Here is a 27,148-nt window from a genome sequence, read left to right as displayed (position 1 = left end):
CTAATATCAATTGATAACTTTTTTCGGTAACAACTATTTAGGCCATATGACCCCATACTATTCTGAGTATAGTTACCAGAAAAATGCGCGTTGAATTGATGTAAATGTAGTCAGAACTTTCCTTTGCAATTTAAGTTGGTGAGAGTTATTTCCTTGGCATGAAAAACGTCGATTACTAAAGGAAGTTGCACAGTGTGAATTGCCCTTAGACGCACATGCGCAAATCATATAAACTTTGAAAGATATTTTGTAACTCCTGCAGACTAGTTTCTAAAGAAAAGTCGCTCGTCACTATTCCGTGAATTTTAGCGCCCACTGGAATTTAAAATCCGCCAGGTTTAGAGACTTTTCACTAAAGATTGCAACTATGTAGCGCCGATCTTTTCGAGCCCTCCTTGACATGCCTGCATATGCCGAATGTAAGAAGTATTGACGCTTGGATCAGGGTTCGCACCACAATGTTCGCACAGGGCAGTGAACACTTTCAGGGTATAGTGGCCAACCAAGCCCCCTAGCTGCCAGTTCACAACACACAACACAGCCATTGTGTTCATCGCAACCGTGGAACACAATGGGAGTCAGTGTTACCAACTATCTAAAAAAGTTATCAGACGTGAAAGACGTCGTATCAGACTAAATTGTGTGTGTATACTCGAACATCAAAAAAGTATTATTTCGAAGAAATATGTGTGTGCATTTAACCCCTCAGGCCGGTTCAACGTACACATGTACGGACCCTCATAGTGCTTCTAGAGGCGGTTCGACGTACACGTATACGTCCCGTGTAATAGTGACGAAATAACATGTAAGTTTTTATTTTTATTATTTTGTTGTTATATCATAAATGTCATTATTTATACATTTTTGTGTAGTGTGAAGTTTGGTTTACAAGTCCTGAAAATTTCATTGTAATTGAGCAAATGGTTTTTAAGATATGTTCAATTTTGTGACATTATGAGAAAATTGCTGTTTTGGTGATTTAAAATTACCGCCTCTCGCAGCGGCTGATGGGTATTTAACTCCCGGCTTTAAGGGTTAATATGTACGAAATTTAGAACATATACATGATTGTTCACGTGCTCATGCGAACATTATCAGGCGACGTGCCTGCTTGAACTATGAATGAAGGTTTTCTTCAAATTTGGCAATTCACTTTCTACATTTCTAGTGATTGATTTGATTTAATTGATTTCGTGTTTTAAGTCCAGTTTATGCACAGTAAGGCTAATCGGGACTGGACCTACTGTTTAAAGTGGTATCCGAACCACTTGTGCCTCCACCGGGTATCGAACCCGGGACCCCTTACATTTCTAGTGATTAACATTTTCTGTTTGCAGTTGTAGGGACATAATAATAAAATATGTTTGGTTGAAAATGTAACTTAACAAAGGAAAACTTTTGTGAACTATCAGTCTTTCTTAATTTACTGCGCCCCCGAAGCTCGTGCCCCCTTCCCACACCACGGAGGTTGCGGGAGTGTTATTTACGCCCCTGGTCATAATCCCTGTTTAGGCTCAATATAAAAATAAGACCGTCGAAGGTAGAAAAAGATTGCAAAATGATGAATGATTTCTAAAAAGAAGTACACGTAACCCCCCTTTCGAAAATCCTGGGCACGCCACTGCGAATGTCTGCTATTTCCACTTGTTAAGAGGAAAAACACAAATTGCGCAATATAATCATATTTAATCATTCTCATCGTATGGAATAGAATTATGTATTTTGTAGTCGTAAATTCTGTGGTATGAGCTTTTACGTTGAATTGGGAATGACCTTGGCGTTTATCGCAGAGAAATATTGCCCCCAACCCTGTTGAAAGATCTACCCTCACGCTTAGCAAATATTGCGATGACTACATGAAGATGTCACTCTTCGCCACTGTGATAACTAATAACTAGGGTCCGGATTCTCAGGTTTTAACCTATTTTATTCCTTCGTCACTATTCTACGTAACATATATTTTCGTTTCAGCCATTTCTTAATGAAATACATGAATCCTATAGATCCTAAAAACGGCTAAAAGGAGTTAAGATCCTAAAAAAGGGTAAATTGAACATTTCAACTACCGTAAATAAATGTCAAAAAATCGAAAAATGCTGAAACCTTGTTTTGTTAATCAGAGTGAACACATTGTTAACTATAGGGCAATATGAAAACGTATTCTCTCTCTCCCCCCTCTCTCTCTCTCACACACACAGAAGGGGGAATGGAAATGAGAGAAGGGAAAGGGTATGAGAAAATAAAGGGAAGCAAAGTTGGCATTACAAAAGAAATACTGTAGCTTAACAATGACACGTTTTAATTTTTTCCGAAATTTCATTGTTGTTTTGATCCAAGAGTTTCCCGTTTAAGATTGTAAATGTAAGAAAAGCAGTTACAGTTTAGAATAGAGAAGATAACAAAGCTAATCCAAGTTATTCCTGCTGCAACATGCCTAAAGTGAAAGCTGCAAAAAGTAATTTACTTCGACAATGGATTGTTAACGATTCCCATTTTTCAACAGATGGTAAGGTCATCTTTTGTCAAGTGTGTCAAAAACAATTAAGTTGTGACAAAGAATCACATTTTGAGCAACATAAGGAGTCGACAACCCACAAAAAAGCATAAAACATTGATTCAACCGTTTATTTTTTGATCTGCGACAAGTTCTACGGTGGATATTTTTAATATGCGGTTGTGTGAGGCATTTGTATCAGCAAACATGCCATGAAATGTGTTGAAGAACAAGGTTTTACAGAGTTTCCTTGAAGATATTAGTGGTCGCAAAATTCCAGATGAGTCTACCTTGCGGAAGAACTATTTGAAGCCCCTCTATGAGAAGACACTAGATACTACGTGGAAGGAACACCTCATACACCGCACATTGGGTTATGCGTATGGATGCATGCTATCAATGGTACTGAGATGACATTTAAAAAATCGAGTCGACTAGATATTTGTCGAGACGAGGCCAGAACGAGACTTTGGTGTGATATTAAAAAAAAAACTAAAAAACTACATGAACCAAATTTGCTTTAGTATGTGACTTCTTCAGGCATACGAAGAGAATATCTACCTGGTTATTTGTAGTTAACTTACATATTTTTCACACAATAATTATAAAGTCAATCCATTAGTGGAAATTGCCTACCCCATGATGTAGTGATAACGTTGTCGCCTTGTAATCAAGGATCCAGATTTCGATACCCGCTGGAGGCACATAGTGGTTCGAATTCTACTTTAAATTGTAGGTCCAATTCAGATTAGCTTATCTGTTTATAAAGTGGACTTACAGCAAATCAACAACAACATTTGTGGAAATTGTCAGACTGTGCTGAGTTGTTGCACATATTCAGGATACAATTCCTTTCTTTCGATGGTTCGCAGCGTTAAAACATTTTGGTGTCAAATAAGGCAGTCACTTTAGACTTTTTTTTTTTCAAAATAAAGGAACTAATTCATAGCAAGCTGAAATTTGGTATTAACTTCTTTATAGCATTAATAATGACATATCGAAGTCCCCTACGATCACCCTTACGCTAAATCCGCCATATTGAAAAAATGGCCAACAAATGAAACTTTTCACGAAATAAAGTAACTATAATTCATAACAAGCTGAAATTTGGTACATAGCTTCTTTGTAACATTAATAACAACATATCAAAAGTCCTCTACGATCACCCGTACGCTAAGTCCGCCATATTGAAAAATGTCGGAAAATGATTTTTTTCACGAAATAAAGGAACTAATTGACAATAGCATGACCTTTATTTTGACATCTTGTTGTTTATATAAGTAGTGTTTTGTCAGTTAAATAGAAGATATTCACGAAATGTACTGTGTGCGAATATGAATAAGTATACCGCACATACAGCCAGCGAAACATTAGCTCCTTTACGTGAAACTTTTCCGGGCAGAGTAATATCCCGTTTTGGTGATTTGCCATGGCCGGCCAGGTCCCCCGATTTGCGGGTCCAGATTTTTTCCTTTGGGGATATTTGAAGTCATTGGTTTATGTGAATAAGCCAGAGACGTTACAGCAACTAAAGGACAATATTCAGCATGAAATTGAAAATATTTCTTCGCAGATTCTTTCCAACACCACCAACGCAATGAAAAGAGCCCAAATTTGCATCAATTCGAATGGTGGTCATTTATTGGATGTTATTTTTAAAAATTAAGGACATAAAACTTACAAGTATCAATAAAAGTTTAACACAAAAAAACCTACTTTGTTTAATTTAGAACCCACGCTATAGGCTAAGAAAATCAGGTGATGACTTTTGCGCCACCTTGTAGATTTCTTGTAACACTAGTAACATCAATTACAACATATTAAGTGTTCTGCAGATCATTGACACGGTAGATAACGCTGCAATATTGGAATGACGGATAATTTCAATGTTTCACATGAGAATGGACATGACATGACATGACTTATAACAGAATGGAATTTGGCAAAAAGGTTTGGTAACATTTTCCGTGTCATCAGGCGGGCTCTTGTTTCGCGTGTCTCCTTCTGTTCACAAACTAAATCAGATTGTCACAATCGTAATGTACACCTGTGGGAGACGGAAAATGTTATAGATTGTTGTCATACCTTACATTCCAAACGTCCAAACCCATTTGTCAAATTCCATTCTGTTATAATGCCCGACCCTGTGGCCGAGTGGTTAGCACATCGCGCTGCGACGCCAAGGGTCCCGGGTTCGAATCCCGGTCGGGCTTGGTTGTTTGTGAATGTCCATTCATCAATTTCATCATTTCATCACTCATCCCCATCTTCGCAAATTAGCCAAGAGGCACAAAACGCGAAGTAAAATAAACTAAATCAAATCAAACCAAAACCATTCTGTTATAAGTCAAATCTATTCTCATGAGAAATATGGAAATTATCTGCCATTCTTCCAATATGGCGGCGTTACCTACCGTGTAGGGTGACCAGACATATACATTCAAGAAAGAGGACAGAGAATAGTGAAAAAGGAGGACAAAGTCATAGAAAAGGGGACACCGCAAAAAATGACAACTCATTTTGCCATTACTTACAATTTAATCAATATTAAAAAAATACCAACACTTTGCTCACAAATAATTCTGATCATTTTCTCAATAATTTCCTCTTACCTTAAGCAACGAAAGCAAACTCCTAATCTACTATTTAACACACGACAATCATAAATAAGAATATCTATAATTTGTAGCACAGAATGTTAATATTTTTCCAATTCTTGGATATTAGAATGCCATACCCTCATAACTGAATGTAAATGTAACAAGTAAGGAAGGGACCGGGGTGGCTGCCCCCCCCCCAACGTAAAAAAGACTAGAAAGTAACACATGATTAAGTTCAGTTACTACATTTTTGTTATGAAGCCATACCACAAATCTTGACATTTGGCATGATGGCATGTGCGGTAATTGCGCCGCAATAGCGGGCCTTAGAAGATTTGATTGATGTGTACAGTTTGAAGAAAGAAAAACATAAAATTACTTTGTGTTGAGTCAACAGTTACTGCTGAGGCATCAAAAGAACGTTTCAATTTAATTTTTTCCTAAAATTTCTGAAGCTTACTATTGTACCGTAACTTTTTAAAGTAATACGAGTATGGTATCAATAAAAATTTTATGAAATTCAAAATGCAATAATCGTACTGTTTTGCTTCTTTTAAAACTGACAACCAATATACTAATTAATATTTGTTTACTTAAGCGGGGAAATTTAACATTTTCAAATCTAGAAGGCCTAAAACTCAGTGTTTTCTTTAATTTCCGGGGGAAGGCCTTCGAACCCCTTATAAACTAGGGGATATTCAATAACCCTCAGGTACATCATATTCTTCTCCCAGAGTATGCCCCGCCCAAAGGAAAAGCTCAAACTCCGCCCATTCGCTTTAACTTATTTCCAAAATCCTAATTTCAATTTTAGGTAGTTTAGATTGGGTCAAGAAATATGATTTTAATGCCAGGAACATTTCTAGCAGTCTTTCAACAGCAGGGGAGGGTGACAGCCAAATTACACTTTGACCTCATATTCATTTCTTCCATCCTTTAAAAGCTGGACATGCCTATTCTTGCGAGAGCATTGTTGAATTTACGCTTTCGCTTCGTTATTTCATAACAGTAAATATTACTTAATAATCAAAATTCTCACTACGCGTTTCTGTATTGCGTGTGTATGACTCGAAAATGAACTGGCCGCCCTCTGTGGCGGAGTGGTTAGCACACAATGCCACAATGCCAGGGGTCCCTCGTTCGAATCCCAGCTTGGGCATGGGTGTTTCTAGTGAGTGTCCCTTCATGAAAATCATCATATCATAGTTCATCCTCATCTTCGCAATTAGTCAAAAGTGGCAAAAAAGTGAATTAAAATAAACCATATCAATCAATCGAAAAGGAACTGCTCAGATTATATGCGTTTTAAAAGTCTCCGATTGCGAAGCAACGATTTAGAATAATACGAACTAATATCTATAGATGTGTGGGATAGAACGTTTTTTCCTCCGGACGGGAAATTTTTTAAATACAGACGTTCAGGACGGGAAAAATTCACAATTTCCAGACAAAGCCGAGAACTTTCCTCCTGTAATTTCTGATTTCCGAAGAGTGTCAAGACACTTTCAATGTAGAAAACATCAAGAATTAACCAATTTTAAAAATGACCATGTGGAGGTTTCCGACTGCTCGAGATCTCGAAAAGTCTGGAAATCATTTCGGGACGGGAATTTTTTCTTTACCGATCCCGGTACTGACTTTTCTGGATCCTGCACACCCCTACTAATGACTCAGTCTGGAAAGTATTAGTGTTCAGCTCCATTATGCTAGCTGAGCATTGCTCGAATACTTCATGCGCCACTAGTGATATGATGATCGTTATGCGTGGAAGCATTCTCTCTATGCAGCACATTTGCTATGGTCAATGCTATACTCTTTCCAAAAAAGGAGGACATTTACCGATTTCAAAAAAATCCGCCCGGACGCCGGACAGACACCTAAAAAGGAGGACATGTCCGGATAAAAGAGTACGTCTGGTCACCCTACTTCCGTGTCAATGATCTGCAGAACACTTAATATGTTGTAATTGATACTAGTGTTTTAAGAAACATAATTATATATCAAACACCAAGCTAATGTCAATTAGTTCCTTTATTTAGTGGAAACTTGCATTTGTCCGCCATTTTTCAATATGGCGGACTTGGCGGCAGGGTGATCGCCGGGGACTTTTGATATGTTGCTAGAAGCTATGTACCAAATTTCAGCTTGTTATGAATTATAGTTCCTTTATTTCGTGGAAACTTGAATTTGTCCGCCTTTTTATGTCGGACTTGGCGTACGGGTGATCGCGGGGGACTTTGGTATGTTATTTTTAATGCTATAAAGAAGTTACATACAAAATTTCAGCTTGCTATGAATTAGTTCCTTTATTTTTCCTATTTTGACTGCACTAAATGTGAGAATTCATGTTGTGACACATTGTATATGTTGTTCATGCTATACATTTCGAAACCTTGGTGATCGCAGGGGACTTTGGTATGTTATTTTTAATGCTATAAAGAAGTTACATACCAAATTTCAGCTTGCTATGAATTAGTTCCTTTATTTTTCCTATTTTGACTGCACTAAATGTGAGAATTCATGTTGTGACACATTGTATATGTTGTTCATGTTATATATTTCGAAACCTTGGTGATCGCAGGGGACTTTGGTATGTTATTTTTAATGCTATAAAGAAGTTACATACCAAATTTCAGCTTGCTATGAATTAGTTCCTTTATTTTTCCTATTTTGACTGCACTAAATGTGAGAATTCATGTTGTGACACATTGTATATGTTGTTCATGCTATATATTTCGAAACCTTGGTGATCGCAGGGGACTTTGGTATGTTATTTTTAATGCTATAAAGCTTTATTTTTCCTATTTTGACTGCACTAAATGTGAGAATTCACGTTGTGACACATTGTATATGTTGTTTATGCTATATATTTCGAAACCTTGGTGATCGCAGGGGACTTTGGTATGTTATTTTTAATGCTATAAAGCTTTATTTTTCCTATTTTGACTGCACTAAATGTGAGAATTCATGTTGTGACACATTGTATATGTTGTTCATGCTATATATTTCGAAACCTTGGTGATCGCAGGGGACTTTGGTATGTTATTTTTAATGCTATAAAGAAGTTACATACCAAATTTCAGCTTGCTATGAATTAGTTCCTTTATTTTTCCTATTTTGACTGCACTAAATGTGAGAATTCATGTTGTGACACATTGTATATGTTGTTCATGCTATATATTTCGAAACCTTGGTGATCGCAGGGGACTTTGGTATGTTATTTTTAATGCTATAAAGCTTTATTTTTCCTATTTTGACTGCACTAAATGTGAGAATTCACGTTGTGACACATTGTATATGTTGTTTATGCTATATATTTCGAAACCTTGGTGATCGCAGTGGACTTTGGTATGTTATTTTTAATGCTATAAAGCTTTATTTTTCCTATTTTGACTGCACTAAATGTGAGAATTCATGTTGTGACACATTGTATATGTTGTTCATGCTATATATTTCGAAACCTTGGTGATCGCAGGGGACTTTGGTATGTTATTTTTAATGCTATAAAGAAGTTACATACCAAATTTCAGCTTGCTATGAATTAGTTCCTTTATTTTTCCTATTTTGACTGCACTAAATGTGAGAATTCATGTTGTGACACATTGTATATGTTGTTCATGCTATATATTTCGAAACCTTGGTGATCGCAGGGGACTTTGGTATGTTATTTTTAATGCTATAAAGCTTTATTTTTCCTATTTTGACTGCACTAAATGTGAGAATTCACGTTGTGACACATTGTATATGTTGTTTATGCTATATATTTCGAAACCTTGGTGATCGCAGTGGACTTTGGTATGTTATTTTTAATGCTATAAAGCTTTATTTTTCCTATTTTGACTGCACTAAATGTGAGAATTCATGTTGTGACACATTGTATATGTTGTTTATGCTATATATTTCGAAACCTTGGTGATCGCAGGGGACTTTGGTATGTTATTTTTAATGCTATAAAGCTATATTTTTCCTATTTTGACTGCACTAAATGTGAGAATTCATGTTGTGACACATTGTATATGTTGTTTATGCTATATATTTCGAAACCTTGCCTTCACAGACCGAGACAAGAACTAGACAAGAATTTACAACTCGAGACTAGACGGAAATTCTACCAAGTCTCGTCTCGTCTCGATACGATCTCTAATGCACACAGGAGAATCTACCTCAAATAATTTTAAGGGGGTAAAACTGATATATATTAGGAATGGATCGAAATATAATTTTAACCGATAATGTACGTGTAACAATATAATGATAATTCACTTGTGACCAAGTGAATATATTTTGTTGTCTGAGAAATAAAAGAAGCAATGCATACTCAGAAATTTGTTTTACAAAAGCGGGATACTTGATTATACGTTTTATATGTATAAAAACGATAACAAAATGACAGAACGTTTTGCACTCAATTTCAGGCTACTAATATAAATGATGGATTGTTAAATTTATCGGCAACTTTACTTTATCGGCAAAGAAACATCCATCTCTAGAGAATGTTGGAAGGTTAAACTCCAGACCATTATCATGTATATGCTATACATGAGTTAATATAGTCACGCCAACTGCCTAAAATTTTAGCTCTCGAGCTGAAATGTCCAAAGAAGCTGTGGTCCTTCCGGATAGCGTAGTGATAACGTCGTCGTCTTACAATCAAGATGTTCCCGGATCGATACCCGGTGGACGCACATAGTGGTTCGGATCCCATTTTAAAGTGTAGGTCCAGTGCAATTAGCCTATGTGTGCATAAAGTGCACTTAAAAACTCAAACTCTTCGAAGCACCTATATAACTCGGAGAAGTGGTCTGGTATTGGATTATTCTCTGTTCTGGTATCTCTGGAGAAAGTGAACGAAAACAAGTCTGCGCAAGTAGTGACGCGACACGGCTCCGCCAATGAACAGGAGGAGTTATAAATATTCTACAAAGCAAAGCTACAAAGCATAAAGCGACCGAAGTAATAATACTAATAACACTGGTCTACAAAAAGAACAGAACTTAACCTAAATGCTCTCGTAGTTAGGTTAAGTTCTGTTAGCATTAAAATAATATCGCTAAATGCTTTCTAAAGAAAAAAGGTTCTAAATTACCTGTACATTCATTCCCACTAATCATAAACTTGCATTTCTCTCGTCTTTATCTGTTCTTAAGATTTGTAACATCCTCCTAGCAGACGAATTACGTGGCAGCAGCAAATTTCACGCTTATTCTTACTGCTGACACGTGCGTGGCAGCAGACTCGGCCATATTTTAAACTTATATTTATCGAAATTTACCGTAACCTATGTAGAATAAATAAGAATTTTCACATTCTTCACTTTATTTATAAAGCCTATTTTACTTTATTTTCCATAAAGCTATTTCAGTTTGTGTTTCATTTCTGTTGCACAAGTTATGAAAAAAATACTGCTCCCCTGTGATTAGCACCACGCCATGAAGGCGTATAGGGGGTGTGGGGGTAACGCCCCACACTTTCTTGATACGGTCGTGAGTGGGGGTGATGTGATCAGCATCACGCCCCTGACCGCCTTTACCCCCCCCCCCCCCAGGGTTTCCCCCAGGTACCCATGTTATTCGACGCTGGGTGGGCGCCGGGGCCGCTTCCATCGTTAGAAAAGTTCCCGGATTTGAACCGGCCGGGGATCGAACCCGGGACCTTTAGCATGGTAGTCAGACGCGTTACCGACTGAGCCACCACAAGTTATGATCAAATATTTTTGAGCAATTAAGAGAAAATACACTGAGATGATTACATCAGTTGCACAGTACATATTAATACTTAGTTTATGTATAATTATTACAAGGAAATAATGTGTATAACAAAGGGCGTATTTAAGGGGGGTTCAACGGGTTCACCCCCCTTTGGTTCAGTAAAATTAACAGAGTTACCTCTTCATCCGCTTGTTCATAAAAATTTCTTCGGACTTATTTTATTCTCTTAAATTAGAGACGTAAGACGGGATACGGATGGGAAGGAAATCACGTAATTCCACACACCAGATGGGGAACTGCAGACCAAATGTCTGCAATTTCCTGATAGTTTCGGAATTTCTGCGATAAGAAACTGCATTGAGACTGTGAAATCAGTTATTTTTTCCCCTCGAGTCATCTTAAAGATACTTGGTTTTTAAAAACGCAGTGACACAAGATGAACAGAAAAGTATCAATACTAGCGTGACTTCGTGACTACATACACACAACTTTGTCGGATCCAGCACCCCCTGCTCCCCAACAAGCTTCCGGCCAGCAGTGTCCTGGATTTTCACTTACGAAATAAAGCAACCCTAATCATACCAAAAGTTGATCCACCCCCCCCCCCCCCACGTGAACTATATATACGGCCATGTGCATAACAATATCCCATACTGAAATGGTCAATATATTTTGAATTTTGTACTGCTAAAAAAGCCGCCTTATCTCGTTACCCCGAACGCATTAATTGGTTGTCTCACAACTTCACCACTAAGGATCCTATCGAGACGAGACATGGCAGCCTTGGTCTCGTTCTCGTTGAGAGTTGTAAATGTCTGTCTCGTGTTTATTTGTAAATGTCTCATTGACAGTCTCGTCTCGATTCATAAACATACGTCTCGGTTTGGGAGGGCAATTCTCGTTCTCGTCTCAAGTCTCGAAAAATATAGAATTAACAATGTATGCAAAGGCTTATCATTATAAATACAAAAAAACAAGCTTTCTTTCTTTCTTTTTTTTTTTTTGACTCCTCGTTTTAAAGGTACGAGCCCTCGAAAACTGAATATTATCCTACTTATATATGCAAACCAAACCGCAGATTCAGAATTTCCAGGAATGAACTGGCTTTGTAATTATTATACACAAAATTCAAGATGTATTTGAGGAAGTCGCATGTTCCAGGTTTGACTCTCGACCTGGGCATGATTGTTTCCTTGTGAGTGACATTTCATTGAACTGGAAATTGTTACAAGAGGGGATGTTTGCTCGAGACTTTGGGGACACCTAGGGGGATGCTTCTATTGTTAATGTTAGTGTTGCTCACGAGACGCGACATTTTCCGTCTCGTCTCATAAAATGTATTTCAAATGTTTTGTCAATAGCTTCATTTGTGTTGTTTATGTTGCCTTGGTGATTGCGCAACAACAATAAAATGGAATTAACTCGTGAACATTTTCGTGCGATGATTTTTTACGAATTTCGACGTGGATTATCAAGACAAGAGTGCATCGATCAACTTACTTCCACATTTGGCGATGAAGCCCCATCCTTTGCCACTGTGAAACGCTGGTATAACGAATTTAATCGTGGCCGCCATTCGCTCACCGACGAGATTCGCGAACGTCGTCCAAAATCAGTTGTTGTTCAAGAAAACATTGATGCTGTGCAAAACCTAATACTGCAAGATCGTCATGTGACATACTGTGAGATTGAGACAACCATAGGCATTACGTTATGGTCAATAATGCCAGACGATTCCGTGCAAACGTCAAATCGCGCCTAACTTCAGTCAGTCTTGCCAAGGCTCAAAATATAAATAGTGGCCCTCCTAAGTTATTCAAATATTGATTCTGTAAAAATATCAGCAATTTTATTGATCAGTATGATTACACTGGCTGATACCAGTAGAAATCTCAGTTAGCTTCTCCCCATTTTTTATTATCCTTAGAACTGACTTCGCCCATATGGCTGGCATGCATATTTTATCACAAAATGAGCTGCAAAATGCAAGATAAACTCGTTTCTCTCATTTCCCAAAATATGATTTATCCTGCGAGTTAGGCAGAGATCATATCGTCGGTCCAATGACATAACGACCTATCTCATTTTTTCCAACTTTTCAGGAGAAGCAAAAAACGTTTTCGCACACACTTTCGTAGATGTTTGTGAGAAAACTATTTACCCCATTACAAATTTTGTTTTATCATTAAATTGTATTATGTTTCTGCTGTAAAATAGTGTGGTTGAATGTTACATGTGTTGCGTTACGTGCTTGAAATTTCATAATTTCTTGACATACGTCGGTATGTCAGATCAAAATAATTACTCACACAGAAATATCTTTGAGATACGCCATGCAAATTAGTATCAAGTTACAGCTTCATGATTTGAGAAATTTTCTTTTTTAGTCAAAATGTGAGCAAAACTATATAATATTTATGATTTTATTGTTCATGACGTTTTTTTTCAAAGTGAATGGTTATTTTTATTTTGACGTTCTTTAGATTTACATGCTTTAAGTGCGTGTACAAATTACAAAACTCTTCACTACAAGTACAATTAAAAAGCTATACATGCAAAATTACTACATAACAAGAGTACAACATTAGGAGATAATTTGGCTACATTACATAAACATCAATAAAACATTTTTGTGGAATAGAGTGGAGAACAGATTCAGTGATTCAAATTTGCGTAAAAGTTTTTGCAGTCACTGTCTAGAACAACGGGAAAAGGACCTTCACACATTGACAATAAATCTGCATATTTCTCTTGCGCTATTTTCACAGATTCTTTGTTCAATGGAGGTGGCATTCTCGCAGCTACGTATATCTTTAGTATTATATCTCTTTACTACGATTTTTGCGGGATTCTCTTGCAGTAAACTTGTTTTTATGTAGATAGTATCTGGCTTGTTGCTCTGCAATCGTAGTTCACGAATATCTTTCCAACTGAACTTAATACCATCATCGGTCTTCTTAAGCTGGAAAAGCCTCAGATCTTCAGCAATTGCCTTAAAATTCAGAAAATCTTCCATCTGCATTGTGTGCACGATGTAAGGATGGTTTCTTCGGGCCAGTTTTATGATAGGTGCAAGCTGAGAAGGGACAAATATCTCTCCAACTTTCCGTAACGATCTGGAGATTGCACTGTGCGCAGAGTCTCCCTCGTTTTGCCCATGATGAGGCTAAAAATATCTGAGCACAATTTCTTTTATATTCTCTGCTTTTAGCATTACATGCATAAGCGCAGCCACCACAATCCTATTCTTGTTTTGGCCAACACGACTGTCAGCATATAAATGAACTGTGTTCTTCTTTTCTCGGTCCACTTACATTAGATACTGGTAAAGACACGTTGCTATTTCACATGATCCACGCTTGCTGATTCCTTCATGCCACAAGAAACAATGACAATTTTTCGTGTTCAGTTCATAGACAGTGAAGCTGTAGTTAGCCAGACGTCTATTGTAGAACACGGATGAGTGGTTCGACATAGGCAAGTGAATAACTTGTTGCAGATCAAAAACAGCAGAACAGGTCGCTGTAGTCTTACTTATTGCTTTCAATTCTCTCACTTTACTTTTCTCTGCAACGTTCTGCTTAAATTTATCTTCTAGCTTCATACTTCATACTTCTTACTCAGATTTTTCTTCCCTCCTTTTCTAGAAGCTCTAGTAGAGCCTTCTTTTGGTGATCCGTCGACATCATAACTTTCAGGATTTGTTGCAATGTGGTCTCTAGTGATGGCATTGCTATCACATATTAAAGAATTGTTATCCTGCACTTTGTTTAACACACATTTTGAATTGTCAATAACGCCCCTTTCTTGTGTTATGTACAGTCATTATCTTTGAAGGAAATAATCCCAGCAAAGCAGGATGTGACATCTGGAACACGAGGAGAAGACTTCATCCTTGCATCCACTTGCTTCACAATGTTGCCATTTTCCTGGCAAATAATCTGGATCATCCGGGTCACTGACATCTTCAAGATATTCACTTTCGGCATCAAAGTCACTCTCGTCCTGTTCTTGTGTAGGAGATAATACATCGTCCTTCTTCTTCAGCAGATAAGACAGAGGTACATCTTCGTCAGATGATACGGCAGATTCTTCATTCAATGTTTCTATGACAGTCCCTTTGTACCACTTCCTTTCTGGAGGCCAGTAAAATTTTACCGATATCCCGGCTTTGATGTTATTTTTCCTCTTTTCGATCGCGTGTAGTTCTCTTGATGGGACACTATATCTTGAGCCATCTTCCCAGAGCACTAAGACGTCCATCTTATTCCTACGGTTGCTGATCTCAAAATGATCGGGACAAGTTGAAAGCTTTGAGAGTATTTTGACAACGTTGCATATTGTCTAACAGAGCTTACAAACAATGCTTAATATACAGCTTTGATCCTTCTTCGAAAAACCGTGCAGCTAAAGTTAAATTGTGCTATTTCCGACATCAACAAAATGTATCTAATAATTCATTTTACCTCTTTCTTTCATTATACTTTGTTAGACCGTTTAGCTATTCTTAAAATTGTGACCGCTGATTTGTAAACACTGAATATACATTTCTGCATTGCTTTATTTTTCTCTTTGTGAGTGTATTGGCCCCAATTGTTGCATTTTTCTGCTGTAAGCAAAAAGAGATACGCCAACCTGCGAAACAGTTTAGGATTTACTTCATCTGACATAACGACGGAAGTCAAGATACGCCGCTATGTCATACCAAATTTTTTAACAAATTGAGATACGCAAAATCAAAAAATATTCATAACTTCCTTATTAATTGGATTTGAGTTACGCCGATTTGCCAGGTGATGCAGGGCACCAGTATGATCACAACGATGTTAATAACTCAATTTCGCAAAAAAATGAGATACGTCGTTATGTCACTGGACCGACGATATGTAAGATACCGTGCAATGTGCCTCCACCAGGAGTTAAGCCCCAAGACCCTTTGATGACAAGGTGACAGTGTTAGCACTATGTCATCAGGGAGACCATATTAAACAACTGACGACACAAATAAATTTGTTTGTGTTGTTTTCATTTTTGTATCAGGCCTGTCTTTTATGTGGTATCATCTGCACAAGTCCTGGGTCTGTCTCCATCCCTATTGCAAGATGTGGCTTCACAACAAGAAAAGTATTCATGGAGATCGTAATAATCACAACATGATGGATAAACCCTTGATTTTACTTAATATTCACGAACTAGGAGATTTTGACTTGTAATGTGTCAATGAAACAATTGTGACAATCACAAAGTGGGATCCTGAATGAACATAATCTTGAATTATCATTAATGTTTTGTTTTAAAGCAGAATGTCAGAAAAAAAACATTGAAAAATACAGAATGTGGTTTCGGTATGTAATTTGTGAAAATATGAATGGTTGAATTAGTAAAAGTAATACATGTAAATTAATTACTCTGTTATATTGAATCATGGCTCCCATGTAGCCAAGTGGTTAGCGCTCTCACCTTTTATGCAAGCGGTCCCAGGTTCGATTCCCTTTAGGTGCCCTCAAAATTTTGACGTTGACCCAGCGTCATGAGGACAATTGGGTAGCTACCTCAGGAAGTAGCGGCCTCTGGCCAAGAAAGCCAGAAACAGCGCTGACCACACGTCACCCAATGAAAATCCGCTCTGGCATGCCCTGGCCCTTCAAGGGCTCTTGCACCATGGAGTTTAATTTAGTTTAGTTACATTGAATCAATAACTTTATATTCAATGGAATGTAATTTATGTGTAGACAAAGAAATAATAATTGAGCTCACTAGTGCTAAAAGAAAAGATGCACATCAATTTCAGTTGAACATAAACAAAAACAATATTGACATTGAACACAACATGCCTTTACCAGATGTATTTAACCTTTACTATGAATTATTGTGTTAATGGATTGTAAATTTTATATGAGTAAGAAATGTTCTCTTTCTATCAATCTCCATTGGCAGTCGTGTCACCTAAACTCATGAATTTACAGAAACACGATGGTCTCAAAGTATCATCATGTAAATGTCCTGATCTGGATTTTAAAGTCTGCCCTTCCTCCTTTTTATTCCCGCAACCTTCATCCAACTACAGTGACACCATTCTGGTAGCTTCTTGAACATACCTCATATAAAGTAGATGCCATTTGTACAGTCTGTTTTTTTATGTAGTCACATATTTTATTTATGAGCCGCGGTAGCTCAGTCGTTAGGGCGTCTGACTACCATGCAAGAGACCCGGATTCGATCCCTGGCGGGGGAGAACCGGGACTTTTTCAACCTGTTTAAGCTGCTTCGGCACCTACCCAGCATCATATAAAGTGGGTACCTGGAGGAAACTCTGAGGGGTAAAGGCAGCGAGGGGCATGGTGCTGATCACATCACCCCCAGCTCGGCCGAGATCAAGAAAGTGTGGGACCCTAACCCCACACCCCCTATACGCCTTCATGGCATGGTGCAAAGCACAGGGGAGCACTCATAAAATGAGATGGGACAAGAACTAGTGAATGTTTATGAAATGAGATGGGACAGAAGAAAAAGTTCGTCTCGTATCATGGCAAGTTGGGTGATACTTAGATTGTGCTTGTTGGTGGTGGTGGTAGTGTGTGTGTGTGTGGGAGGGTGTACTGCTTGTAGTCATTCATCTTCATTGTAGCGATTAGCCAAAATTGGGAAGAAATATGATGTTAGAGAAGATACATACTAAATTAACCATGCGTTCATCGTTGTGGTTAAACAAAGTGACGGAAAAGTAGGCTAAATACTAAAATTTGCAATATATATATTAACTGAAGAAAACTCATTTACTGAAGGAAATTTAAAAACTCCCCGTACCTTTTTATACCGTATCACCTCTTATATTGCAGAAATTGGCGTGTAAACCAGTGTGTTCTAAACGTATTATCTTAAAATTTGCGAAGAAAATATTATGACGAAAATAATTGTAATTCCAGAAAAGGCATTCCTATAACATTAAGTTCTTGGCAGTCAGAAGCAACCTATGTATTCGCAATGAACAAGGCTGTTCACGTGTTCAGCCATTGACTGTTACAAGTTTTGCTTTGTCACCCTAATAGGAAAACCCTCTACCGAGTGGCTGAATTATAGTAAATACTGCTATACTGCTAGGGCATAATTCATCTCCAAGAAATCGAGCACAGATTTTTGCACTGGAAGTTACAAGATACTTGTTTTACACAGTAACAAGTGACCTTGCTGTCGCTTCCGCGGTTCATGCTAAGTTGACGGGAAGAGCAGAAGACATGCCTGCACGCATTTCTAAGTGATGACGTCAGAGGACCCCCTGTCTGTGGAGAGGACGTTTTCAAATCCGTGACGTAGGAGGGAATTTCAGCGGTGTTTGAAGGCGTGTTTCTCGAGAACCAAAACAAATATCGCCGAGATATTTTGCTCATCTCATGTTTATGTCATTATCTGTAAAATGAATGGATTTAAAACGTTTTTCATGTCAAAGTGGAAATGTCCATTCTAAAACGATATACATAACTCGGAAGGAGGGTGGATTTCCCAGAAGCAGGAAGATGAGATTAGGAGGAGGATTCTTTCCTGTTGCTCTTAGTTAGCCATTGTCAGTTGTGTGCTGTGGAGTTGTCTAGTTTCCGTAGTTTGTTCATCTGTGGCCTCATAATTGTCCCCCTTGTGTAAGCAGCATCCGATAGATTTTTCTCTTTTTTATTACAATTAGTAATCGATTTTGTGTAATTTGTTTGCAAGAAAATTTCCAGTGAAAAGTAACTGTAACTGAGTTACTTTTTAAAATGAGTAACTGTAACTCTGTTACTTTTTAAGCAAGTAACTGTAGCTGTAACTAGTTACCTTTTAAAAAGTAACTTTCCGAACATTGGAAAAAACTAAGCATAGATTTGGTGGAATCAGGGGGTCAAACCTCTGATGATTTTTCGTTGTAGACCAGTATAATAGTCGTAAGCGAAAGAAAAGTTATGAAGTACGAAGCAAAGGCTGGTATTGACTGCGTAAGTACAGTTATTTTTTAATATTTATTATTTCCTTGATTTGGATTGGTTTTGTTGATTCGGTCAGTCGGCCATGAGAAATAAACAAGTTCTAGATAGCTGCTGTCACAATTCTTAAAGCTAACCTTTCCGATGGAAAATTCAACGGCTCGGGATAGGAAAAAACACGTGGTAGATTTGTTTTGACTCATGACGTCACACCAGTCACACTGGTCACACTAAAATGGGCCAGTATGGAAGCTTCTTTGCTGAGAACGATCGGGGGAGGGCGGACCAACCGATCCTTCACCTGTCTGGCAACTTCCTGTTCGTTTAGTGATTATTATTGGAGAATATAAATAAAGATTCAGAAAATTACCATTTCGCTGTGAATGAAATGCGTTCACCTTTTTTCATTACTGTAAATGGACTTTAGAGGAAGATACCCAATTCGATATCCAAGCAAAGCTAATCGAGAGATCGAAAACAGAAGCGCAATGAAATTGCAGACAACTTTCTAGTTTACAGATGATCTGCGAAGATTTTTTATTATTTGTTTGTGCTTATCCGTAACAAATCTGAAAAAAATGATTTTCTCGTCTCATATGGATAAAGAAGAGCACGACGATTATTTGTGGCCGTTTTAGGTACGGATTAATTATTTATTTTTAATTTGAAAGTGAAGTAAGGAACACACATAGTTACATCTAATTACCTCCTACCTTCTTTCAGCTTGACTGCTCAGTGTTTTCCACCTCCTACTAAGATGATTATTTATTAGAGAATGCGTGTACATTCAGTATAATACGAAATATTTAGCTGTAAGTGATACTTTTCGGAAATGTGTGACTATCTGTTAAGTAAATACTTGAATTTATGTAAGAGTTGTTAAATTGTGCTACTCCTTGTTCAATAATATTTCTTTTTCTTTGTGTAGGTTGATATACAGTTAACCGTGTATCGAATAATTTACCACATTTAATAAACGCGTAATTCATTATTTCAGGGTGAACTAAGGTTATACATTATTTACTTTTGTTTTATTTACATTCTTTGTTTTTAAGTGATGTATTTAAATTAAAATAATAATTCGTGTGTAAACATAACAAGAAAACTGGGTGATGTAAAATGAAACACATTTCATAGGTACATAAAGTAATTACCTGATGTTAAACAAATACATAGGTACATAAGATTTACCTTTTCTTATTTTTGCGCCTCGTATAACTTTATACTTTAGGAAGGCAATTTCTTTCTCCTCTCTCCCAGAAAGACGGTATTTTCTTTCATGAAGTGCTAACCTTCAAGGGCTGTTGAACCATGGAGTTTAGTTTTAGTTTAAGTGAGTTAGGATTGTTAGGTTTGATTGCCTTAATAAGTCTACCCTTTTCTTCATCTCCTGCACATATATACACACTGTGATTGTGGAAAGATTGCTTCAGGCAGCAGCGGCTATTTGTATAACATAATTATTATGACTCAATTCATCATAAATTAATAATTTCTGTCTCTTCAAAACCTACAGATTACTTTCAGTAATCAGAGGTTCAGTGAAATTAATAAACAGACAACAGATTTGTAAATAATAAATGCATTTTCACTGTGTTTGATGTTAAAATTCTGTATAGAAAGTTCTGATATGCACCATAACACTTTGTAAAGATTATTACAAAGAAATATATTATCAGAAAACACCTTAAACATCGAAAAACAAAGTGTATGTGTTTATATGTACTGTGCCAAAAAATATACAAGGAACTTTGTGCATGTTTTCTTTTAAAAAATCACGTTAAAATCACAAACTTTGACTGGTAACACTTTACTACAGGGGTGACGGATTTCTTACTTTTTACAGGAGAAAGTACTTACGTAAATCATTTTCTGCAGCGTTGTAAGTCCATGAATGTAGCTTTGATCCATTTTATTGCAAATGCATGTTGCTTTCTGCGAAAATCTCTGTCTGACATGCTGTTTCTGCTGCCGCCATTTGCTTTCGGCACGAGAGCACAAAGTTCCGTGTGTTAGATGACGTAAGCCCCGTAGTCAGTGTTTCAAACTCGCCATGTTTTTACTATAACATGACGTGTCGAGTATTTTTAATTATTTTTTTTAACTATGCTTGCCTAACCTAACCTTACAGAAAATGGTTTGTTTGGCTAATGTCAATGGTTTGCGAGGTATTAGCATAATTTAAAATCCCGGCACGAAAGTAGGTATTTTCCGGTGAACAAGGTTGCAACACTGCATAAACTCACAACGTGCGATGAACCAGTATTCTATCGCCATAATGCGTGTTACTTAATTGAAATAACGAGTAACAGTAAGTACTCGTAAGTTTAAGAAATAGACATTATTTTTGTTAGAAATTCATTATTTCACCTAAAGAAATGTTCTGCTTTCCAGAATAGTACGTTAGCAATGTAAAAAAGTGCAAAATAAATGATTTATAGGTGTCACCCCTGTAGTAAAGTATCCAAACAACTCTGCTATGTGTCTCCACCGGGTATCAAACTCGGGGTCGTAAACACTAGATCATAACTAGGGAATGGATTTTTAGGTGCTAAGAAAGAGAGATTTGAGACTTTATAAACTCCATTTTAGAAGTTTTAGGTGCTTATAATAAAGTAATGGGCATAATTATTAATTAATGATAGTTTTATGAAATAACTTGTTTTAGATTCAATTTGTACACTGAGGTTACTATTTCTAGTGCAATATATTTATTCTTTGATTATAAAAAATACACAATTTGTCCAGTGTAAAAACTTTATCATATTTTGAAGTACTGCACCACCATATGCTTTTCAATGTTCTGTTCTTCCAGTTGTCCGTGAGTAGGTGCTTTATGCACAGATAGACTAATCGAGACTTGACCTACAGTTTAAAGTGGGATCCGAACCACTATGTGCGTCCAACAGATATCGAACCTATGACCTGTTCGTTACAAGGTGACGTTATCATCGGGGGAGAACCAAGCCTGCCTTTGGGGTCAGCTGCCGTTGCATTTATGGAGTCTGCACCAGTAACTTCCTGCGGCTATATCCCATAACATTTGTGTTTGTATTTTGTATTTCGAATCTGAGTATGTGAAATGGCACATATAAACTCCACACCTTAAATTAAATATTTTATATATAGTACATTCTGTTTAATTTAATGGGATTCCGATTTTTGCATAAATTGGAATTTCACAGACCCTTTATATTGTTAATATTTTTGTGGTAATACAAAGGAATGATATAGAGAAAACATCTATCTGCTCGTACCCTTGAATTTGTGGAAAGTTCGCCTTGAAAACCGGGAATTATGGAGTTTATAAAGTTCTACATCCCTCGTTCTTAGCACCTAAAAGTCCATTCCCTAGTTATGATCTTGTGTCTTATTCATTGGTAACACAAATTTAAACATATTTTGAAAACATTTGAGGATGAACCTTGGTGTTACTATGTTACTTAATAATATCAAAAGTATCAGTGGCCAGTGTGTCATTGCAAAATCTTTGGAAAGTAGTGGCAGGTAGCATCTTAAAAATCGCAACAATTGTATGTATTCTTTTTTGAATAATTATTTGTTTTGTCACCTGGTGGTTTAAACAAATGTTTTGTTGTCGCAAACTATTTTTTGGTTATTCTTAACTTTTTCTCTGAAGAGTTAACAGTGTTATAATAAATTAATAGGCATAATTATTAATTAATGATAATTTTATGAAATAACTTTTAGATTCAATTTGTACACTAAGGTTACTATTTCTAGTGCAATATATTCTATTCGGTATGACTGAAGATGACCGGACCCATCTCCGATTTTCTTCATATTTGGCATACTTACTAATTGAGGCCTGCTAATGATGAATCTGAAGTTAAAATTTGTCGGAAACGTCTAGAAATTGCAAAATAATTGTGAACCATTGACACTAGCCCCACGAACCATTGACGTGTGGTTAGGTTAGTTTCGGTTAGGTTAGGCAAAAATAGTTAAAATTTTGTGTCGTGGTAGTATCAGGAATATATAACAGTTGGGCTGAAAAGTTCGTAGGCTAACATAGTAAAAAATATTTTTTTGACAAAATTCGATTTTATTATTCAATATAGTTGCCTTTGAGGGCGATACAACGATTATAGCGGTCATACAATTTTTTGATGCCATTTTTATAGTACGATTTCTCTTTAGCCTCAAAATAGGTCTCAGTTTCGGCGATTACCTCTTCATCAGTGCTAAATTTCTTTCCAGCGAGCATTCTTTTAAGGTCTGCAAACAGGAAAAAGTCACTGGAGGCCAGATCTGGAGAATATGGTGGATGGGGAAGCAATTCGTAGTCTAATTCATATAATTTTGCCATCGTTTTCATTGATTTGTGACGCGGTGCATTGTCTTGATGAAACAGCACTTTTTTCTTCTTCAAATGGGGCCGTTTTTTCGTGATTTCATCCTTTAAACGCTCCAACAACGCTATGTAATAATCGCTGTTGATGGTCTGGCCCTTTTTGAGGTAATCGATGAATATAATACCATGCGTATCCCAGAATACTGATGCCATAATCTTGCCAGCCGACTGTTGCGTTTTTCCACGCTTTGGATTCGGTTCATCACATGCAGTCCACTCGGCTGACTGTCGATTGGACTGTGGAGTGTAGTTATGGAGCCATGTTTCATCCATTGTAATATATCGATGGAAAAATTCGTGTTTATTACGGTTGAATATCGCTAAACATTGCTCCGAATCATCAAAACGTTGTTGCTTTTGATCGATTGTGAGCACGCGCGGCACCCATTTTGCACACAGTTTTCGCATGTTCAAATATTCATGCACAATATGTCCAACACGTTCCTTTGATATTTTTAAAGTCTCAGCTATCTCGATCAACTTCACTTTACGATCATTTATAATTATTTTGTGGACTTTTTTGATGTTTTTGTCGGTAACAGCCTCTTTGGGGCATCCACTGCGTGCATCGTCTTCGATGCTCATTTCGCCTCATTTAAATTTAGCAAACCACTTCTCAACGGTTGATTTTCCTGGTGCAGAGTCCGAATAATGTTTATCAAGCCAAGCCTTGGCTTCAACAGTATTTTTTTTCACCAAAAAGCAATGCTTTATTAACACACGAAATTCTTTTTTATCCATTTTTTCACAATAACAAAAGCTGCTTCACTCACAATGCTATATCTCACGAACTAATTATCCGGCAGCTGTGAAATTTATACATGTATCTTTTGAAGGTTAGTACTAAGTAAAAATCACATGGATTTAATTCTAGTAACGCCATCTATGAGTCAGCGTATGAACTTTTCAGCCCAACTGTTATATTTGCTTGTGAAACAAAAAAAATCGTGAAAATAGACTGTTTCCATTTCGAAAACTAACGCCTTATTTTCGCTTATTTTGCAATTTCTAGACATTTCCTACAACTTTTAACTTCAGATTCGTGATTAGGAGGCCTCAATTAGTGAGTATGCCAAATATGAAGAAAATCGAAGAGGGGTCCGGTCATCTTCAGTCCAGTGTAATTAGCGATGGACTGGTAGGATTTTTTGAAGTACTGCACCACCATATGCTTTTCAATGTTCTGGCGTGAGTAGGTGCTTGTACAGTCATAAAGTGTGCTAAAATACACTCAACCTCAAAAGCCAAAGTGCAAGTTGTTTTGCAGTGGTCTTCTTTCCTTGATGAACAGCTTCTATACTAGATCACTTGTAGTTTCTGGCGCAAACCCTTCCCTTTCATCTAACTGTTGTGTCAGCGGTGGAAATAGGTGACGTGATTGGTCACTTGTAGGGTTACCTTTCCTACTCATAACAGCATGCACTTGAAACAGCCAATCAAAACGGAGGTATTCTTGGAATCTTCCCACGCTCTTACACTGTTGGATGCCAGGAATAATGCTGGCTCTGTTTTAACAACTAAATGATTTTGTAGCTAGGATCCCATCCCAAAACAGCCTGAATTTTGGTATGGTATACTACACCTACGGTACCTTTAATTGCCTGGGAAGTACAACGTTCAACAATGGAGTGTGCTTCATCCAGTCAGTTTGTTCCACATTTTTCCAATTTTGTGATAAAAGCTGGAAGATGGTGGAAATTTGCACAGATGTCGATATCCCTTGCTGTTGCTCTTCTTTTGTGCTCGGATTCGTTCAAGGGTTTCAAACCTTTGTGGTGGAAATTAAGGGTGGGTCTTAATTAAAGTTATTTTTAAAATTAAGCCAGTGGTTTAAAATACATGTTTCAAGTCAAAATAGGGCTTTAGGAATTTATAGTTCATTTAGGCATTTTTAGGTTCTATAGAATTCCAGTTGAGGGGTACTGTGTACATAAAATGCAAAGATTTCTAAATTGCATACGTCTAGGATGTATCAAAAAATAGGTATTTACCTAGAAATCTGTTCCCTAATCATAACAGTTGTGAAGGAGGCTGAACATTCAAAAACCAAGACGGCAATGCATAATCAGTAACTATAGACAGGATGGAGAAAGATCACAGGTCACTCTGTTAAATGTCCTCTTTCATGTCCAGTATTTCATTGTCTAAAACTTGTTCTTCAATTGTACTTCTGCCATTAATTCTTTTGGTCGAGAATTTAAAAAACAAAAACCTTATTAAAGTAGGAGCCGTTTCAATGTTTGTTTGTTCTGGAACAATATCGGAAATCGTGGAGATCATAAATAAAACTTTGAAGAAGATAGAGATATATAATTTGTATTTTTTAATGGACTGAGAATTTAATGTGAATTTATAGTTGCTTCTGTTGATTTTTTTCAGCTGCTTGAGATTTTTTCCAGGATAAGAAAGAATGGATAATGTTACACCAGAAGATGAAGATTTTCCAGGAAGACTACTTCATCAGGTGTGTGATCTTTTACATTATATTTTGCAATTTTATATTTTGCAATTTCCTCTTTCTTTTGTGTAGTTTCAGTGAAATACAGTTTATTTATTATAGAAATAATTTCTTTGCTTGCATTCAAGAATTATTTCTCTTGTAGTTTGAAGTTCTTACAAGCATACATACACATCACCGTGTGTTCTTCCAAAACATTACATCAAAAATTGTGTTTATAGTGGAACCCTGATTTTACGTTCCTCATTTTAACATTTTCCTGCATTATACATTCAACCTTGATGGACCCAACATAGCAAAATGCTACAAAATTTTCATTGATTTTAATTTTCCCACATTTTAATTTTGTTGACTTGGTATCCTGAAAAAACGTAAAATCAAGGTCCACTGTATATGCTTGTAAGAACCGGAAATTACAAGAGAAGTAACTTCTTGGTTTCATACACCTAGCATATCTATTATTTTATCTTTCTTCCTATTTCTTTCATACAACTGAAAAGATTTTTCATTGCTTGAGAGGACTTTAACACATTCGGATCTGGCCTCATAATACAGCATTTTTACCTCTGGCCTGCGGTTTTGGTTGTTTTTAAAAAAAATCATAGAAAAAAATATTTTTAATTTGTTTTTATTTACCACACATTTCTTAAATCTACAAAACTTCCTCTTTTCAATGAACAAAAATTTGTTAAATTTTCGTCTCATTTTCAGACATTTTTGAATATTTTTTAGCAATGTTTTGTGAAAAAAGAAAAAGTACAACATTGTAACAAATGTTAATATAGAGATATTTTAAGTTCGTAATCTGGAAATTTCAATAATTAACAATCCAAAAATTACATAATTACAGTATCTTTTTGTGCCTGTCTCCACAAACTTTACATGACCTACAGGGCCTTGACTTTTTCTCTGTAGGGGGAGACTTTCCTTGGAAAATGGCGGTCTGTTAGCCTATCTGCTGTAGTTGACATTGATGTTTGACCTTGAATATCTTCACCCGCTTTGATGAGTAGCGCTTCCCCTACTTGGATGACGAACTCTTCCAGAGACATATTATGATTTTCCCTGTTTACTTTCTTATAAATTACATACGCATTCACCACTGACCTAATGAACAAATGGAATGCAGAATTTCCGCTATGAGGTCTGGATCTAACGATGCCATTCTAAACAATGCAACGTACATCAACCCGACAACAAACAGTCGCAGGTGCGAGATAAAAATAGGACACGAGTCACCTAGCAGTCGGAATTTCAACCAAGAGGCTTGAAGGAACACGCACATGAGACGAACTACGAACATAGCCCGTAGTTCAATCGGCAAAGCAATTGCATACCACAGGATGGGCTATGCCTGTATTTCGTCCACATTGACTTTAAGTGCACTGCGGGAAATGCCCGTCGTGAGACCCCAATGTGTTAAGTTAACAAGGCTGCTGAGAGATTGTACTTTATAATTTTTCTTTTAGATGTCTCACTTTATATGTTCATATTTGCATTCTTTTAATCGTCTATATTGTTTCTTCAGTTTTGTTCCCTCTTCTTAATAATTCTCCAA

At 36.9% G+C, this 27,148-nt stretch overlaps 1 protein-coding gene across 1 annotated transcript in view; it reads left to right on the top strand.

Moving 5' to 3' along the window:
- The first annotated feature begins 19,267 nt into the window (after nt 1–19,267).
- Nucleotides 19,268–27,148, top strand: part of Lrrk (Leucine-rich repeat kinase) — a 280,688-nt gene continuing 272,807 nt past the window's right edge. Inside the window, exons 1-2 of the mRNA XM_083138226.1 lie at nt 19,268–19,395; nt 25,512–25,596. Coding sequence (XP_082994352.1) covers nt 25,543–25,596 — 54 coding nt within the window. The 5' untranslated portion in view covers nt 19,268–19,395; nt 25,512–25,542. The remainder of the gene's footprint in view (nt 19,396–25,511; nt 25,597–27,148) is intronic.

Source organism: Lepisma saccharinum, chromosome 16 (assembly GCF_977018435.1).
Source record: "Lepisma saccharinum chromosome 16, izLepSacc3.1, whole genome shotgun sequence".
Taxonomy (NCBI): Eukaryota; Metazoa; Arthropoda; class Insecta; order Zygentoma; family Lepismatidae; genus Lepisma; species Lepisma saccharinum.
This window is presented reverse-complemented; position numbering and strand designations above follow the sequence as displayed.